General features: G+C 47.4%; 1 protein-coding gene across 1 annotated transcript; it reads left to right on the plus strand.

Moving 5' to 3' along the window:
- Positions 1-3,944: 3,944 nt before the first annotated feature.
- On the plus strand, positions 3,945-16,436 carry NEIL2 (nei like DNA glycosylase 2). Its single transcript, XM_077779669.1, has 5 exons — positions 3,945-3,983; positions 5,684-5,823; positions 11,491-11,846; positions 13,296-13,492; positions 15,412-16,436. Exons 2-5 carry the CDS (start codon positions 5,686-5,688, stop codon positions 15,771-15,773), a joined length of 1,053 nt encoding a protein of 350 aa, XP_077635795.1. The 5' UTR covers positions 3,945-3,983; positions 5,684-5,685; the 3' UTR covers positions 15,774-16,436.
- The last annotated feature ends 1,389 nt before the right edge of the window (positions 16,437-17,825 follow it).

The raw sequence follows: 17,825 nt of genomic DNA on the forward strand, positions 1-17,825 counted from the left end.
GGTCAAATCCCCTCTGAATATATAATAAAAGCCAGGTCCACTTTCCCAGGAAGGTACCCGTACCCTAGATTTTACAAGCTATTCACCATTTTAGGGGTTTTATGAACTCTGGAAACTTCTCCATACACCCCAGGTTAAGAACTCCTGCTCTCAGGCTCTAGTTTGGTCCAGTGCTGCAAGGCTGTTTGGCCAGGTGACCAGGTCAGCTCTGTCGAGGGCATCCTGGCACTTGGTAGGACACGTTGGGTTAGAGTAAACCTGTTTAGCTATGAAGTCAAGCAATCAAACAATCCCGGGGCAGTTGTCAGGGGCCCTGGTGCTGCTCTAGACTCCCAAGAGGTCCTGCAGCCTAAAATCCAGCTGTTTGCACCAGGACAGGGATGAGGAATTCCTGGTAGGTCATCCTTACAGGGATGGTATGGGTCTGGAGTCTGTGGGAATACAATGGGCTTCCAGGACATAGGCTGCTAAGGATCTGGGGAAGTTAACGTTGCTAAGGTTTCCGGTAGCTGGCCTGGGAGAGTCGAACAGAAAGAAAACTGAATGCTGCTAGGAAAAAAGGACAGATAGCTGGACTGGAGACCATGCCTGATTCATTTACAGATCACAAGGGCCCTCAGAGATCATCTGGTCCAAACCGTCTTGTCTCCCACCATTGTTGAGGGAACCTGCCCAAAGCCACAGAGCTGATGTGAGGAAGAGCCACGATTAACACCTACCCTCAAGGAAGGCTCTGAGCCTGGCATAAAAGTACCATCCTTGCAGTTAATGCACTCCCCATGTGAGGGCACCAGACTATAGAAGCCTGACTTGCAAGCAATCTGAGGTCAGCCCAGAAATTCTACTAAAAAAAGTACCTACTGCTTATTGGGCACTTCTGCACATCAGACGCTGCTAGTAGCTTTATATATCCACATAAAAGACGTCTATGTCTTCACAATCCTGTTTTGGAACACAAAGAAGATACAACCCATGGATTTTAAGTAATTCACTGAAGGTCACAGACGGAATATGCCTCTAGAAACAAACGAAACCTTCTCAGGGTGGTTCAGAATCCCCATGCCCTTTCACTGACAATCTGATTCCTCACCAGATCTTTCTGCTTTTCTCCTTCACGTCCTTTCTTGCTATCTTTGAGGTGGCTGTATTTCATGTGCACTGTAACTTTAATGCTGTTGGAGAAATCAGGGCCGCAAAGCAAGAGGGAGGAATTGGCTCCATGGCCCTTAGAGAGCTAGGTGCTGAGGCCCAGGCTCCCGTGAGCTTTGGGGTTGCCCCCAATCCAGGAGACAAAGACAAATAACGAAACATACAGAGCCAGGCCCAGGGCTCAGAGATTTAGGGAAATCATCTCAATAAATCCCACCGTAGCCCAGTGAGGCAGGCATTTCATTTCATTCTACAGATGAAGAAACTAAGGTACAGAAAAGCAAATTACTTGCCCAAGATCTGCCCACTGAGTGATGAGATCTGCACCCAGGAGGTCTGTTGCAGAAATAGTGTTCTTTGCTGCTATTCTACAGAGCTGCCCTTCCAGGAGTTTGTCCTTCTGCAGCCTTACTGTCTTAGAATGATGGTTACATACCCTTGCACAGCACTTTACAGTTTATGAGTGTTTTGCTTCTAATATCTCATTTAATCATTCACTCAAAAAATATTTATTATTGAGTGGCTACCAACTGCCAAGCACTACATTCTATGGCCTTGCTGCCCCAGGTGAGGCCCCTGGACCAGGAGCAGCAGTTTCACCTGGGAGCTTGTTGGAAAGGCAAAGTCTTGGGCCCTGCTTGAAACCGGAGTCAGAATCTTCATTTAAACAAGATTCCCAGGCGATTCATAGGCATATTAAAGTTTGAGAAACCCTGCTTTATAATATTTCCATAATAAAGCCATATATCTCTCACTTAAAACATGACTCGATTCAGAGATATTGTGATTTGTTTGTCTTCCCATAGCTAATAACAAGGCAATATAATGTAAAGAGCTTTCAACAGCATCTCACATATAGTATGTACTCAACAAATAGCTCTTATAAATGATAGAGTCCAGCTGTGAAACATTTGGTGGGTTTTTTTTAATGTTTGTTTATTTTTGAGAAAGCACAAGTGGCAAAGGGGCAGAGAGAGAGAAGGACAGAGGATCGGAGGCAGGCTCTGCACTGACAGCAGTGAGCCTGATGTAGGGTTTTGAACTCAAGAACCGCAAAATCATGACCCGATACAAAGTCAGATGCTCAACTGACAGAGCCACCGACGTACTCTTGGTTTCTTAACTCTATAGGCCTTTGGCCTCAGACACCCAGCATTCATTCCAAGAGCTGAGGCAATGACTGGGGCTCTGCCTTCCTACCCAGGTCAGCCCGAGCCTAGAGAATAGGGATTTAGAGAATCCAGAAGCTACCATTTGTGCAGATCCTACAGCAGGGGGCACCCTGATGGTGATGTTCTCCAAAAGAGGCCAGATATAGCAAGAGGGAGACCAGAAGGTTCTCAGGGGATCCCAGTTTCCCACCTGGAAATTCTGCACCTGCAAACCTCATCCCCTCTGTCTCCAGGGTTCCTCTATGCTGAGGAACTTAAGTGTCCCAAGCCTCCCAGCCTTCCTCTCCTCACTTCCTGCCCCATCCCCTTTAGTAGAAGGTTCTGCTCTGTCTCAGTCAGCAAGACAATCTGCTAAGGGACTGGCCTGTCTCCTGTGCTGGCCAAGACCCCCTCAGGATCCTCTTGGCCAGGGTCTATGGTACCTGCTACCTGCTATCCTTGACAGTCCAGAACACCTGCTCTGGCACTTCCAAAAATTCCTCTGTCTTCTTGGAAAGTGCTGGCTCCCCAACCTCTTTGGAGAACTAACAATGGAACCTATTTATTTTTATTTATTTATTATTTTTAATGTTTATTTATTATTGAGACAGAGAGACAGAGCATGAGTGGGGGAGGGGCAGAGAGAGAGAGGGAGACACAGAATCCCAAGCAGGCTCCAGGCTCTGAGCTGTCAGCACAGAGCCCCGACGCCGGACTCAAACCCACGAACCATGAGATCATGACCTGAGCCGAAGTTGGACGCTCAACTGACTGAGCCACCCAGGCGCCCCAAAAACATATTTTCAGGTCATGACCTCACGGTTCGTGGGTTCGACCCCATGTCGGGCTCTGCGCTGATAGCCTGCTTCGGATTCTGTCTCCCTCTCTCTCTGCTCCTCCCATACTTATGCTCTCTCTCTCTTTCAAAAATAAAACATTTAAAAAAATTTTTTAAAGAACATACTTATTTTTAAATAATCTACCATTTTATCTTTATTACTCTCTGGTAAAAATTTAAATATGACTTTTAAAGCAAAATTTGCTTATGGCAAACTTAAATAATATTTAAATAATGTAAAGGGAAAGATCCCACCCTTGAAAACTTTCATGAGACTTTCTTGAAACATGTTTCCTTTCCAAAATGACCTAAGCTTGGACGCCGTGCAAAATCAACTCAAAAAAGGTTTTGCGCGAACCACACAAAGTTCTCCTATTCAGGAATTTAAGTTTTCTCTATGGCTGCCACTCTTCCTAAGACAATAAACGTTCCCAAAGGCGGTTTGCTTCCCCTCCGCCAGGTGCTAGATCTTGATCTACGCGGCCACTCCCTCAGGAGAGGAGCCTCGCGCGCTCCCTCTGCCAGAGCAGGGCCCTCCCCCTGCGCTCGCCCCCTAACTCTCGGGGGCGGAGTCCCGCTCCACGCCACGCCCTGACGGAACACCGGAGCCCTGCCCCCCCTAGAGGAGGAGCCTGCTGCTANGCGGGCCCGGAGCCGGTGAGTTCAGCCGGCCGGCCCCCGCCCGGGGGGGAGAGGGAAGCTGGCCGGGGGCGGCGCAGGCTCCCTGCGCAGCGGTGCGCGGAGCTCCCGCGGCCTGCGCGGAGTCGTCACCTGCGCGACGACGCAGTGACCGACAGTTCTAGAAGCATCCCTTTCGGAGCCCGCATCCGCGGCCCAGGTTTTTGGTTGGTTGGTTTGTTTACCGTTGTGCGTCCCTGCATTTACCCTTGGGAGGCCCCCCACTTGCCCTTCAGGCCTGTCTGTGCGCCCACCCATCTTTCCGCCTCACCCCGAGAGACTCGGGAATAGCAGCCATTTTAGAGCCTCCCTCTGGGAGTGAGTGGTTTGATTCAAGAAGAGAGGACGCCCTGAAGCCCCTCTCCTCTGCCACTTTCAGTGTGGTCTCCTAGGAAGCCATTCATCAGCCTCACTGAGGCGGTTGGCCTCTGGAAGGAGGGGGCTTGAGAGTAGGCAGGCAAGCTATCCCATCAAATCTTTGTCCTTCTCCCTTCCGACCTCTTAAGGCTATGGCAGAGGCAACTTCCTGCCCAGTTGTACGTCTCCATAAATATACCTAAAAGAAATACACCCCCCGTGTCAAGAAATTTCAAAGGTTAAGTGAATTTCAGATGGACGCTTTTTCCAGAAGCTTCCACCGTTGGAGATGACTTGGGTACAGAGAGCTGGTTGAGGGTAAGGTCCGTTGCAGTCTGGCAGGTCTCCTTGCAATCCAGAACTTTTTGTAAGTAAAGCCTCTCCAGTATCTTGAAGGTCTGATTAAGGGAAATAGCACTAGTTTTTAGCGAATCTAAAGCACCATCAAATTTAAAATACACATTATTGAACGTGCTGCTAATTAAACTATGAGAAAGCATGGATATAGTAAGAGGCATCCTCACTTTGGAAAATTTTAACTTTTTTTAGAATTGCTGAAATACGATAGCTACCACCATGCCAAGTACCTACTTAGTTCTTTGGGGTTTTGTCATAACTTACAGTCTTGTGCAGGTGAGGAAAGGGATGGTTAAGTCGTGTGCCCTGGTTAAGGGGGTGGGGAGGGACACCTAGCTGCAAGAAGCCAGGATAGCGACCACTCAGACTCAAACATCTGAATGCGTATACGTAAAACTCTGAGTGAACTTGGGTGATTTGGGGCAGGGAGAGATGAGGGTCACAGATAAGCATGGATCAGGGTTAAAACAATGCCAGTTGTCTTCAGTTACCAGGAATAATTATCTGTAGTTAAGCTGCATGTGGCCTCTTCCTGCTCAGAACTAACATGATCCCCGTCTGCACTTGTCATGGTTCTGAACTCTGTATTGTCTGTCATCACATACACAGAGCCCCTACTAGTGGGGTGGCCCTGGGAAGACCAGATCCATATCTTTGTCTCTGTGTCCCTTACAGCCTTCTTTTCCATCACCATTTCTCCCATAAAAGTGGGGAGAGAAATCAGCAGCAGTGGTTGGAATGATTGCTTTTGCAGAAGGGGGAGGACAGAGAAAGCCTGGAGAGGAGTCTGGGGCCCCCAAGGGCAGGCAAAAAATACCTAGGCCAGCAGCTCCCGTTCAGGCTGCCGCAGGAGCAAAGTGGAGGCTCCCGTGAGGTGATGCCTGGCGTGCTGTTGGTGTGTAACAAGTTTGCTGCATGAAGAAGGGTGAGAGGGGCTGGAGAAGGAAACCATTACTGGGAAACTGGCCCACACCCTGGCACAGCTGGTCCTTCTCTTTGATCTGATCCGTCTTCTCAGCCGCACTCCCTTTTTGGCCATATATACTCTTCAAGCTGGTGGCAAAAAACAGCTGCTTGGAACTTGGTACCCATCAGTAATGCTAGAGAAAAGCTAGCTAGGTCAGGGGCTTCTTTTCCCCACTTCTGCCTGCAGGGATGCCGGAAGGACCGTCCGTGAGGAAGTTCCACCACTTGGTCTCCCCCTTTGTGGGGCAGCAGGTGGTCAAGACAGGGGGCAGCAGTAAGAAGCTCAACCCTGCCAGCCTTCAGTTCCTGTGGCTTCAAGACAACCAGGTGAGTTCATCCGGGCTTGCTTGATACTGCACGTAAATGGCTGCCTCCATCAGCCTATCCTGTGACTCCCTTAGAATTTATCTGCAGACTCTCCATGCTGTCGCTTCCTTGAGCCCACGACAGCCACCCTAGGACCCCACGCAGCCCCTCTCAGTCTGATAGTTCCCAGCCAGAAGTGGGCATCACGGTGGCCTGTGGAGCTATAAAAAGTGTACTGTGCATGCCTGAGCTGGGGATGCCAATTCAGAGTCTGGAGCGATTCTGGTCACTCCAGCTGTTGGGAACTAGCAAGGCCGGAAGGCAAGAAGAGCATAGCCTTCTGATCTAGATTCAGGTTGGCTCATTCTTGCCCTGAGCATAAGTCAGTTGTCTCAAGGAGCTCCCATGGCTCCTGTGGTCTGACTTGTGGCCTGCCCTAAATCTCTCTTCCAGTCTTACTGACCTGTCTGAGGCTCCTCTACCAATCCTTCTTGCGCAGGGTTTTGACATGCTGTTCCCCTGTTTGGGCAGGTCTTCCTTTTTTCTCCAAATCTGCCCCCATTCCTGTTCCTTCATGTGACCGTGGTAATTCTTCGTCTTCAGGATTCAGCTTTGCCATCACTTCCTCTGAGAAGCCTGGCTTGCCTGCTCTAAGGCTGGGGAGAGACTTCTCTCTGCTTCTAGGCGCCCCCCCCAAAAAGGGGGGGTCCTCCTATTGAATTTGTTTTGCTTGTTGCCTGGAGGAGACAGGTAAACAGAGCAGGGCCTGTGCCCTCATTGGTATTGTTGTATGCCTAGCACTAAGCAGGTGCCTGCTTTTAGGGGTATAGATATGGTAATTTTCTGTAGAAAAAATGAATTAGCTCTGGTATTTAGCTGTTTGCTCTTAAGCAAATTACTTAATCTTTCAGCTCTCCTTTCTGCAGTTGTAAAATGGGGTTAAATCACTTACCAGTTAAAACTGTATTAAACAGACTTTATGCCTGGCACAGATAGGTGCTCCATCAATGCTGATTCTTTTTTCCAAACCTTTCCCTGCACACATAGCTCATGGGTTATAAAACCATTCTTGGTTAGAACTGAAAGAGGGCTTGTAGACCTTCACTTATATTTTCAACATTTGGAGATGGGGGCTCAGAGAGGTAGAACTCTCAACCCAAATTAACACAGCCACCTGGAGCCCCGGCCCCTTGGCTTCCAGATTTGTGCTTCTTCCACGGGAGCCTTTGGACTCTTTTACCAGCTGCTACATTGCAAGGTTTGCAGGGGCAGGGTTCTATCCTTTCATCTCCGGATCACTAGCACTTAGCCCGTGCCTGCCACAGAGCTGGCTCTCAGAATATTTACGGAATGGCTGAGTGGACTGAAGAGTGTGTGCAAACGGAGCCTGGAGATGGAACTGGGAGCCGGTTTCCTAGGAAACCAAGGCAGAAACCGGCAGTTGTGGGAGCCCAAGAAACTTCTGGGACATGGCCTTGGGGAACAGCCTGGCATGTGGGTGGTAAGTTCTCACCACTGCACTTCCTTCTCTGCATCTCTCCCTCCTAAGGATCTGAGAGTCGAATTTGGAAAGTAAGACCTGGATCTACAACAGAAGAAACTGTTAGGTAATGGTGAACAGGAAGGAGGGGAGCATATGATTAAGGCCCATTTGAGGGCCTCAGCAGAGAAGAGGTCCTTGTGGCCTGGAGTAAAAGACTTCATGACGGAGGTGGGATTTGAGTTGGATCTTGAAGGATGGAGGATTTTGATGGTCCAAAAGGAAAAGAAAGGGCATTTGAGGTTTGTGAAGCAGTTAACAGACAGGGAAATGGAGACAGAATGAGAACAGTGGGCTGATGAAGCAGGGAAAAGATTGGCTCCACTCCATGCCACCTGTTTTTCTGGCATGTCACTTCCCTGTCTTTCCTTGTTGGTTCTCCAGTTTCTGTATCTGGAATTGTGTTTTATTACTCATAACGGATTCAGAAGAACAACTTATTCATGTCTGGAGATTCCCCCCCTCCCCCCACCCTTGAAATAATGGGAAGTCCAGAGAACACAGTCCAGGGTGGTATGGGAACAACACGTGATCATTAGGCATCGGGTTCTCTGCTCTCCACTCCCTGAGGTGTGACCCTCATCCTCATGATGATAACATGACTGCTGGGATTCCAGCCATTACATTCGAGGCAAGAAGAAAGAGGAAGGAAGGGGGATAGGGCAGAAGGGACCTGGAAGCTGCTGGTTCACCTGTTTTATTTTATTAGTTACTTTGAGAGAGAGAGAGTGGGGGAGGGCCAGAGAGAGGAGAGAGAGAATCCCAAGCATGCCCCTCACTGACAGTGCAGCGCCTGACTCAGGGCTTGATCCCACGAACTGGGACATCATGACCTGAGCTGAAACCAAGAGTCAGACATTTAACTGAGTGAGCCACCCAGGCACCCCATGGCTCACCTGATTGAAAGAGCTTTTCCGGAAATCACATTTGACCACTCCTGCATATATATCACTGGCTGCCTCATTTCTAAGGGAGTCTGGGAGACAGAGCTTTTTAGCGGAGAATATTGAGATCCCCATAATTCGGCAGGTTTGTCAGTAGGGAAGAGGAGAGAGCGAGCTGGGGAGCCAGTCAGCAGCACCCCCGACACCAGGTTCCATGTCTTCTCCTTTGTTTTCCCCTCTCGTTTTACAAAGCACACACTCCGGGAGCTGCCCGAGAAAGAGTGCATGGGGGATAAATATTGAGTCCTCACATGGCTGCTAATGTTTCTATTCCATCCTTTTTGGGTTAGATCTCCCACCCCACTACGTAATTAGACTTTTAACCAATCCTCCAATTTTTAGAAAATATATAACAGCTTTACTGAGATATAATTCACATAACATACAGTTTATTTAAAATGTGCAATTTGGTGGCATTTAGTATCTTCACATAGTTTTACAACCATTATTAGCACAATCGATTTTAGAACATTTTCATCTCCCCAGAAAGAAACCCTGTACCTCTTAGCAGTCACTCCCCATTTTATCCCAGCCTTCTATCCCCAGCCCTAAACAACACTAATGTATTTTCTGCTTCTATAGATTTGCCCTTTTTAAAAAAACATTTCACATGTTTTTTGGAATATATGCATATATGGAATCATGCAACGTGTGTTCTTTTGTGACTGCTTTTACTGACTAAGCATAGTGTTTTCAAGGTTCATCCATGTTGTAGCTTGTGTCAAGAATTTCCTTTTGAAATAATGAGTTTCCAAAGGGAAAGAGTGGAGACTTACTCATCTGTATGCCCTCAGAGCCTAGCATACTGCCTGACACATCGTATAAGCTCAACTAATGGTTAGTTAATTGAAATAACAACCATTTCACAGGAATTTAAAAGAGAGACAGTAGAAATTGCCAATGATGTCTTGACCTAGGCATTTTTGACCTGATGATTGTTTTGACCCCGAGAGGGGCATTTGACAAATATTTTCATCAGCATTATACCAACATTGGTGAATTTTCATGAAGAGAGTATTATCTGGAGCAAACCCTGTTTTGCCCACTTAATTCTTTCTCCAGTTTTTTTATGTTGCTCAGTGAAGCCTTTTCTAATATGTAGCAGCAAACTACTGTGTTCAGATTTACAGAGGAGTTATTCTGGAATTATTGAGAAAGGTAATGCCCTCTTGATTTATTTAAAAAAATTTTTAATGTTTTATTTATTTCTGAGACAGAGAGACAGTGTGAGCAGGGGAGGGTCAGAGAGAGAGGAGACACAGAATGTGAAACAGGCTCCAGGCTCTCTGGCTGTCAGCACAGAGCCTGACACGGGGCTTGAACCCATGAACCGTGAGATCATGACCTGAGCCGAAGTCTGACACTCAACTGACTGAGCCACCCACGCTCCCTGGTAATGCCCTCTTTTAGAGAGAGGATTTTGAAGAACTGCTACAGTAATAATGTTTATACTTATTGACAAACTGGAGATGATATCAGAACTGTGTGATCTCTGTGTACTTTTGGTAGCTGAGAAAGTACCATAGGTGATTCCATTATTGATGCCAGGTGTTTTGGTTTTGCCTGGATTTCAAATCATGCAAGATCAGCTCATCCTGGAATCTGGACATGCATATTACGTACTAGGGCTAGCAAAATGAAAATAGAATACGAAGCAGCTGGAACATTCTTTTACCTATACTTCCTTTTCTCCTCTTTTACTGAAATCATTTTCATTGGTATGAGGTGAATTCTTTTCCTTATTATATTTTATATACATGTTATGGTTTGATTCACTAATCACTTTTTGTTGATTGATACTCAATTTTTATTGATTATCGTTTTTTTATTTTTTTAATGTTTTTATTTATTTCTGAGAGAGACAGAGAGACAGCGTGAACAGGGGAGGGTCAGAGAGAGAGGGAGACACAGATTCTGAAACAGGCTCCAGGCTCTGAGCTAGCTGTCAGCACACAACCCGATACGGGGCTCAAACCCACGAACCCGTGAGATCATGACCTGAGCTGAGGTCAGATGCTTAACCGACTGAGCCACCCAGGCGCCCCTACTGATTATATTTTTATTGTGAGTTCTCTTGTGGTTGATTATTCTAAATCCAATTTAGTGAGTTGAGAGGTACCAGATTTTAAGATGTGTAAAATACATTGTATATTTACAGTGTATAAAATACAGTACTTTACCTGCTGTCTGTTTGTGTGGGGTGGGGTGTGTGTGTGTGTGTGTGTGTGTGTGTGTTGGTTATTTCTAACAAAGAAAAAGGTATTAATTAAATACAAGAATGACAATTTGCATTTATTTCTTAGCCAATCTGTGAAAGCACTAGGAGCATTTCCCCTCAGGAATTGTAGTGTCGTCCTGCTGTCTAGCGTGAATCTGTGTCATTGCTAATCTAAGTCTTGCTTTCAGTCACATTGAAAACTGTCTGCTAGGGGCGCCTGGGTGGCTCAGTTGGTTAAGCGTCCGACTTCGGCTAAGGTCATGATCTCACGGTTCATGGGTTCGAGCCCCATGTTGGGCCCTGTGCTGCCAGCTCAGAGCCTGGAGCCTGTTTCGGATTCTGTGTCTCCCTCTCTCTCTGACCCTCCCCTGTTCACGCGGTCTCTCTCTCTCAGAAATAAATAAAACATTTAAAAAAAAAAGAAAGAAAACTGTCTGCTAACTGCCTACATGACTTGAGTGGAGAGCAAAAGCCAGGTACAAAACACTCAACTTGAGAAAGCTTCATGGAAGGGGCAGAAGGGGATAAATTTGCATTCAGAGAGAGATCTGCATACCCCTCTTCTCGTCTTCCCTTTTCTGGGTCTGTAAGGCTGTCCCAGTCCATTCAGACTACTTTAGCAGAATACCACAGATGAGGGGACTTGTCCACCAAAGAGATTTATCTCTTACAGTTCCAGAGGCTGGAAATCCAAGATCAGATGGCCCGGAGGTTTGGGTGTCTGGTGAGGACCTGCACCCTAATTCATAGACAACCATCTTCTTGCCATCCTCACCTGGTGGAAAGGGCATGGGAGCTTTCTGAGGTCTCTTTTAAGGACACTAATCCCATTCATGAAGACCTCACCCTCATGGCCTAATTACCTCCCAGAGGCCTCACCTCCAGATACCATTACACTATGGGTTAAGTTTCAACATACAGATTTTGGGAGAGCACAGACAACTCCATAGCCAAGTCTTATTAGATCATGTGCATTTTTTTTCCAGGTCCATGGAAAGAAATTATTCCTTAGATTTGATCCAGATGAAGAACTTGGGTCCCTTGGCAACAAGTCACTGCCAGAGCTTCTGCAGGAAGGAGAGAGGGAGGAAGAGGCTGAGGACCAAAAGCAGGCCTTGGGGCCCAGCAGCTGGGAAATCTCTAACCAGTTATGTCCGTCCATGGAGCGTGTCGTTCCCAGTGGAGACAATGGCTTGGAGTGTTTGCAGAGAGGCACTCCCGCAGGGGCCGCTGAGAGGTGGCTGCAGGTCCGCTTTGGTTTATTTGGCAGCATTTGGGTGAACGAGTTCTCCAGAGCGAAGAAAGCAAACAAGAAGGGTGACTGGAGGGACCCCATTCCAAGGTAATGGCGTGGTTGAGCAGGCCGGGGCCTGTGGCTCTGCAGGGTGGGCAGTATTTAACACAGCCCCTTCATGCAGGCTTGGGGCCTGGCCCTGTGGGCTCGCTCACATGGCTGTCCTCCCTGCTCTCGGGGTGCGCACATCCTACGAGAGAGAAGACGCTTCTGTGTCTACCCGTAATAGCACACTGTGGTCTGTACTCAGAGAGGGGAGGAAACCTATGGGGGCAGCTTAGAAAAAAGGAAGAACTTTCCCAAAAGCGTGGCTCTTGAGGATGGGATGGCTCTGAAGGACATTGTACGGCTTGACTACTGCACCGTGAGAGGAATATCTTGGTGTGTAAATCTCTGTCCATTTTCAGGATTATTTCCTTAAGGCAGATTCCCAGAGGAGTCATTGCTGGTCCTTGAGAATGCACATTCTCATGGCCTTGCAGAAGTGCTCACACTTAGCTGAATTCTTTGTGTGTGTGTGTGTGTGTGTGTGTGTTGCTGGTCGCTGAGAATGCACATTCTCATGGCTTTGCAGAAGTGCTCACACTTAGCTGAATTCTGTGTGTGTGTGTGTATGTGTATACATATATAATATATATAAATTATATATATAAATTTTATATATATAAATAATATATGTATTACATATACATACACATATCCGTTCCTTACACATTATGGTTTTCAGGTATGCTACTGTACTTATATCTCACAATAAATATTATGCAACCCAGTGCTGCCCCTTATGACCCACCCCCCTTTTCTATTCACCTTGGCTTGAGGGCCCTACTGATCTCATTTCCATTGGACACATAGTTTTCCTTGAGTAGTTAACCTCAGATGCTATGGAAGATGTGTCTCCAAGTCCTCTTCCTCTGAAGCTGTCCTTTTACTTCCACGGAAGGTACCATCTAGGTCAGCTATGTGGATATTCCCTTTCAGATGTGGAGTTCAGTTGCGGTCTGATTATCTGCCCTTACAAAGTAACCCATTATTTCTTTATCAAAGTTCATAAAGTTTCTCCTCTGTCCTTGGAATTCAGGAATCCCCTGGGAGTACGTGTGAGTACGGATTTCTTAGTAAATCCTGCCTAGACTGGGAGTTGGTGCCTCTTTAGCGTTCATTTCTCTGTCCTTTATAACAGACTGTTGTGTGCAGATCGCCACACTGTCGGGCTTAGTGTGTTCCACATTGTCTTCAGTGACCATGTATTGCTGTGGTCAGAGAAGTGGAGCGAGACAGATGTTTTCTTTTAATCACTGCATTTAGCCCTGAGACTTTTATGACTCTGGCAGAGCCGTCCCTTTCCTCTTTGGGGGTCTTAGCTTCCCTGGGTTAATCATGACTGTGGAGTAGGAGCACTGTGGACAGTCTGGCCTGACTCTCGAGTGGGAGCTGTGTATATGCGTGCCCTGAAATGTATGCACCATGTATGCATGATCTTTTCTTTCTTCCCAGGTTGGTCCTGTACTTTGGCGGTGGCGGCTTCCTGGCATTTTATAATTGTCAGATGGCTTGGAGCCCTTCCCCAGTGGTCACACCCACCTCTGACATCTTGTCTGAAAAGTTCCATCGAGGACAAGCCTTAGACGTTCTGAGCCAGGAGCAGCCTGTCTGCTATACACTGCTGGACCAAAGATACTTCTCAGGTTTAGGTATGACTGATGGGAAAGGGAGGATACCCACCCCAGGTGCGCCAGTATGGCTGGTCTTGAGGCCATCATTTAACCTCTTCAGCTTCACTTTCCTCATTTTTAAACTCAAGGGGTTAGATTAGGCAGTTTCTACCTTCTCTCCCAGCTGCAGAATTTGCATCCTAATTATATTAGAAGCTGAAGTCGGCTGGTGGCCACATGCCAGCATAATTTCCTAAGGGGGCGAGAGTCCTGTCTTCTTCCTCCTTGAATGCTTCACTGCCTGGTGCGGTGCCTGGCACGCAGGAGGAACTCGATCACCTGATCCGTGTCTGCTGGGAACTGAAAGCTGTCAGTTTGCTGTGGGAGAGCAGTGAGCAGCACATTTGCTGGCGAGGCCTCTCTGGGGCAGATGGAGCTGCCTCCTGGCCAAAGCAAACACGCCTCAGGCCTCCGTTGGGAGCTTAAAAGACATGACTGGGGAAGCAGTTTCCCTCTCTCTGTGCAAGGGTCATAAGCAATGAGACTGTGAGCATTTTGAGGTGGGAGAGCTGAGCACTGTGAAAACTAGAACAGCTACTTGGCTGAACTAGAAGAACTCACCGCACCTGTGATTGGCTACTGAGGCAGTCGAGCAAGCTGGTGATGACAAAATCACCTGATGTACGACAACATCGCCTCATGCCTGCTGTGGCCATAGCTCGCCTTGTGACCTGGGAGGAGGCCCAGGGGCTCACCAGACGACGGCCTCACGTTTTCACAGGAAGACTATTCCTCATAAAGAGGAATAAAGAGACCGCTAAAAGTAGCCTTTGCAATATTTATAGTGGGAGCTAATGCTCTACTAACTGTTACTACTAACAATAGTAATATCAGCCAGCATTTTCTTAAGTGACTCTAACATGCCAGGCCTGCTTTCATTCTTACTGTTTCTCTGTAGGATAGTTACTTATTCGTTTTCCCTTTATTTGGATGAAGCAACTAAAGCAAAGGATACATTGCAGACAGGCGGTACAGCTGGGCCAAGAATCTAGTTTGCAGTGAATCGTTCATCCATCCCACGCGTGCTGAACACCTGCCTTCCACCAAGCTCCGCTTCCCTCCTTTTTTTTTTTTTTTAATAGTTTATTGTCAAATTAGTTTCCACATAACANCTCCGCTTCCCTCCTTAAGGAGGCTATTAAGGGCCTGGCGAACACAGACTTCGGTCACCATAACTTAGATAGATTGTGGCAAATGCCTAGTAGAGGTTAAAGAAAGTGTGCTGTTGGAACATTTTGAAGAGAATCAGTTAACTGATTTTAGAAGGAGGGCTCAAGACTGACTTCAGGGAATGTGGCAGCAGTAGAAAAATAATGAAATAACACTTCTTAAACACTTTCTACTTTAGGCATTATGCTTGATATTTTAATAATAGCTAATGTTTATTGAGGACTTTCAGTGTACCAGCCACAGTGCTCAGCATTTGTGTGTGTGTGTGTATGAGAAAGAGAGAGAATTCTCATTTACTGCTCACAAAAGCCAGGTAACCAAGCCCCATTTTAGAGAAGAGGAAAGTGAAGCTTATAGAAGTTAAGGAACTTTCCAAGGTTACATAGCTAGGGTCTGGTTGAGCAGGGGTTCAGAGGCAGATAGGTTCCGTAGCCTGTTTTGATAACCTCTTTGCTGTAACACGGACCATGCCTCAGTTTATTACATTTCATCTTCACAGCAACCTTAAAGGTAAGTATTAGCAAACCCACTTGGCAGACAGGAAGTTGGTTCAGGCTGTATGACTTGCCCAGGAGCCCCCAGTCCGTGGTAGAGCTGGCTCCAGGTCTTCTGGGGGAGCTCCCTGCTGCCTTCCAACCAGCTGCAGTTTGCTCTGCTGACTTTGCAGACAGGGCTCCTCATGGATCTGTTCTTTTTCCCTCCCTTGTCCTCTCCCTGCCTCCTCCCAGGGAACATCATCAAGAACGAAGCCTTGTACAGAGCTGAGATCCATCCCCTCTCTCTGGGCTCCCTCCTCAGTCCTCCACGACTCGAGGCCCTGGTGGATCATGTGGTAGAGTTCAGTGCAGACTGGCTTCGGGGCAAGTTCCAGGGCAGACAGCAGCACACACAGGTCTACCAGAAGGAGCAGTGCCCCGCTGGGCACCAGGTTATGAAAGAGGCCTTTGGGCCTCCGGGCGGCTTCCAGAGGCTCACCTGGTGGTGCCCGCAGTGCCAGCCCAGGCTGCCGGCCAACGAACAAGGGCAGAGCCAGCCCTCCTCCGGCTCTCAGGCCCCTACTTCACCACACTCTGCTCTGCAGGGGCTGTGATTCCCGCGTGCCGGGTAAGGGGGCGCTGTCAGTATTTGGGACTGAGCACCGCAAGTGAGGGGGGAACCGGGGAATGTCAGTGCCCCTGCTGTCCATCTCCCTGGTGTTCTGTCTAAGGCACTTTCTACAGGGTTAGATTTTTTTTTTCCCTCTTCTCTAGTTATGATTCATTCTTCTATCGAATCCTGCCATTGTGAAAGATGAGAACACTCATGACAGCGGTAAAGGGAGAAACCTCCCGGGTGGGAGGCCAGTGAAATTGATAGCTTGTGGAGAACAGCTGTGCCTCCACGTTGCTTTGCAGGCCTTGGGTTTTGTTTTTGAAACCTTGGTTGGTTTTCAGGCCTTCCATTGGAGAAACAGGAAACTGGAATCCAGTCATGAGGGTGGAGTAGAGCATGAGGATTCTGGTCCACCTGGATCCTTTCTTGGGGGAGGGAGACCCCGAGAGAAGGAGGGGGGAGGAAGAGCGGAACCAGGGAATTGGCCACCTTCCTGCCGTGCCCAGTGAGCTTTAGAGAAAAGCTACTTATTTCCTCCTCAAGGTGATATATTTGTGACTGCTGATACGTTGAATTGTGCAAGAATCAAGGATTGTAGAGACACGTTGTCAGGTTGTTAGCAACGTCTCGAACTGACGTGAAATAAAGCTCTTTGGCGTTTTCTGTTGTCGTCTTTATTTGGCAGTCAGGCTCTTACACTGTAAATACCTGAACTCCCCGTGAAGGCGGCTGTGTAGGACTGGCAGAGTTGGTCTGATGGGTCCACTGAAAAGGAGCAGGGCAGGGAGGGGGTGAACACACACCTGCAGTTCTGCCTGTAGGTGTGCTGCACTGGCACGAAATGTGGCAGAGCCCGGATGGATTTACTTCCAATGCCACCAGCCTCTGACCTGTAGAAGATAGTGATTTGCATGAGCGAAATTGTAAAAACAGTGGTTAATATTTAAGGCTTTCCTTTACTCTCATCCCTCTTATACCATCAGGAATGTGTGAAGGCCACTTTATGGCAGACCTGTAACCTATAGGACAAATAATACATACTGAGTACTTAATGAGGAAAGCCTTTACCCTCGTTATTGCCATATAATCTGAAAAAAAAAAAAAAAAGACCCATGGAGATAAGTACTCACTGCTGTTGTCTTTGTTTTATAGATGAGGAAACTGAACTCTAGAGGCCGAAGAACTTGCTTAAGATCACACAGTTAACAGGGTTCAAGGGCACACACGTATCACTCACTACTTTGTAGTTCCTTCTGTATCAGGCCTCGATAACTGTGCCCTCGCACTGACCCAGGTGTTGACTGACACCATTAGGGGTATGTCCCTGAAAGTAGCCAAGTTTCCTTTGATCCAGCACCTCTGAAAATGTGACCCTAGGAAGAAGCATCGCCCCTGGTGTCTCACAGCTGAAGGGTTCTGTCATCAAATAATGCCTGATCCCCCTCATGGTGCTTCATGGAGCTCACAAAAAGGCTCCCAGAACTCTGCAATCTCCCAGTTCTGCAGAATTCTGCAAAATTCTGCTAATTGTTCTTACTTTGCTCCGCCTGCTGCTTCCAAACCTTATTTCACCATGAAGTCATTTCACCTTTACTCTACCTTGGAATGGAGTGTGGAAAAGGCTATAATCTCTTAGGATCCCACTTGTGCAAGCATCATTTGAATCTCCTCTCACCTGTGCCTCTCCACCGTCCCTTGTTTCTTTGGATCATTGCCTGCAACCAGTAGGATTCAATAATGATGATGCAACCCTATTCAATAATGTTCTTTTTAAAGTTTGTTTATTTTGAGAGAGCGCATGCGCAAGTGAGTAAGGGGAGGGGCAGAGAGAGAAGAGAGAATCCCAAGCAGGCTCCACACTGTCAGTGGAGAGCCCCATGTGGGGCTCCATGTCACAAACTGGGAGATCATGACCTGAGCTAAAACCAAGAGTTGGATGCTTAACCAACTGAGCCACCCAGGTGCCCCTCAGTCATGACATTCTTATATCCAATCTAAATCATTTCTACTTTCTATTTCTTTCATAAGTATCTTAAACAGCTGTACCCTA

This window comes from Crocuta crocuta, unplaced genomic scaffold (genome assembly GCF_008692635.1).
Source record: "Crocuta crocuta isolate KB4526 unplaced genomic scaffold, BGI_CrCroc_1.0 scaffold158, whole genome shotgun sequence".
NCBI lineage: Eukaryota > Metazoa > Chordata > Mammalia > Carnivora > Hyaenidae > Crocuta > Crocuta crocuta.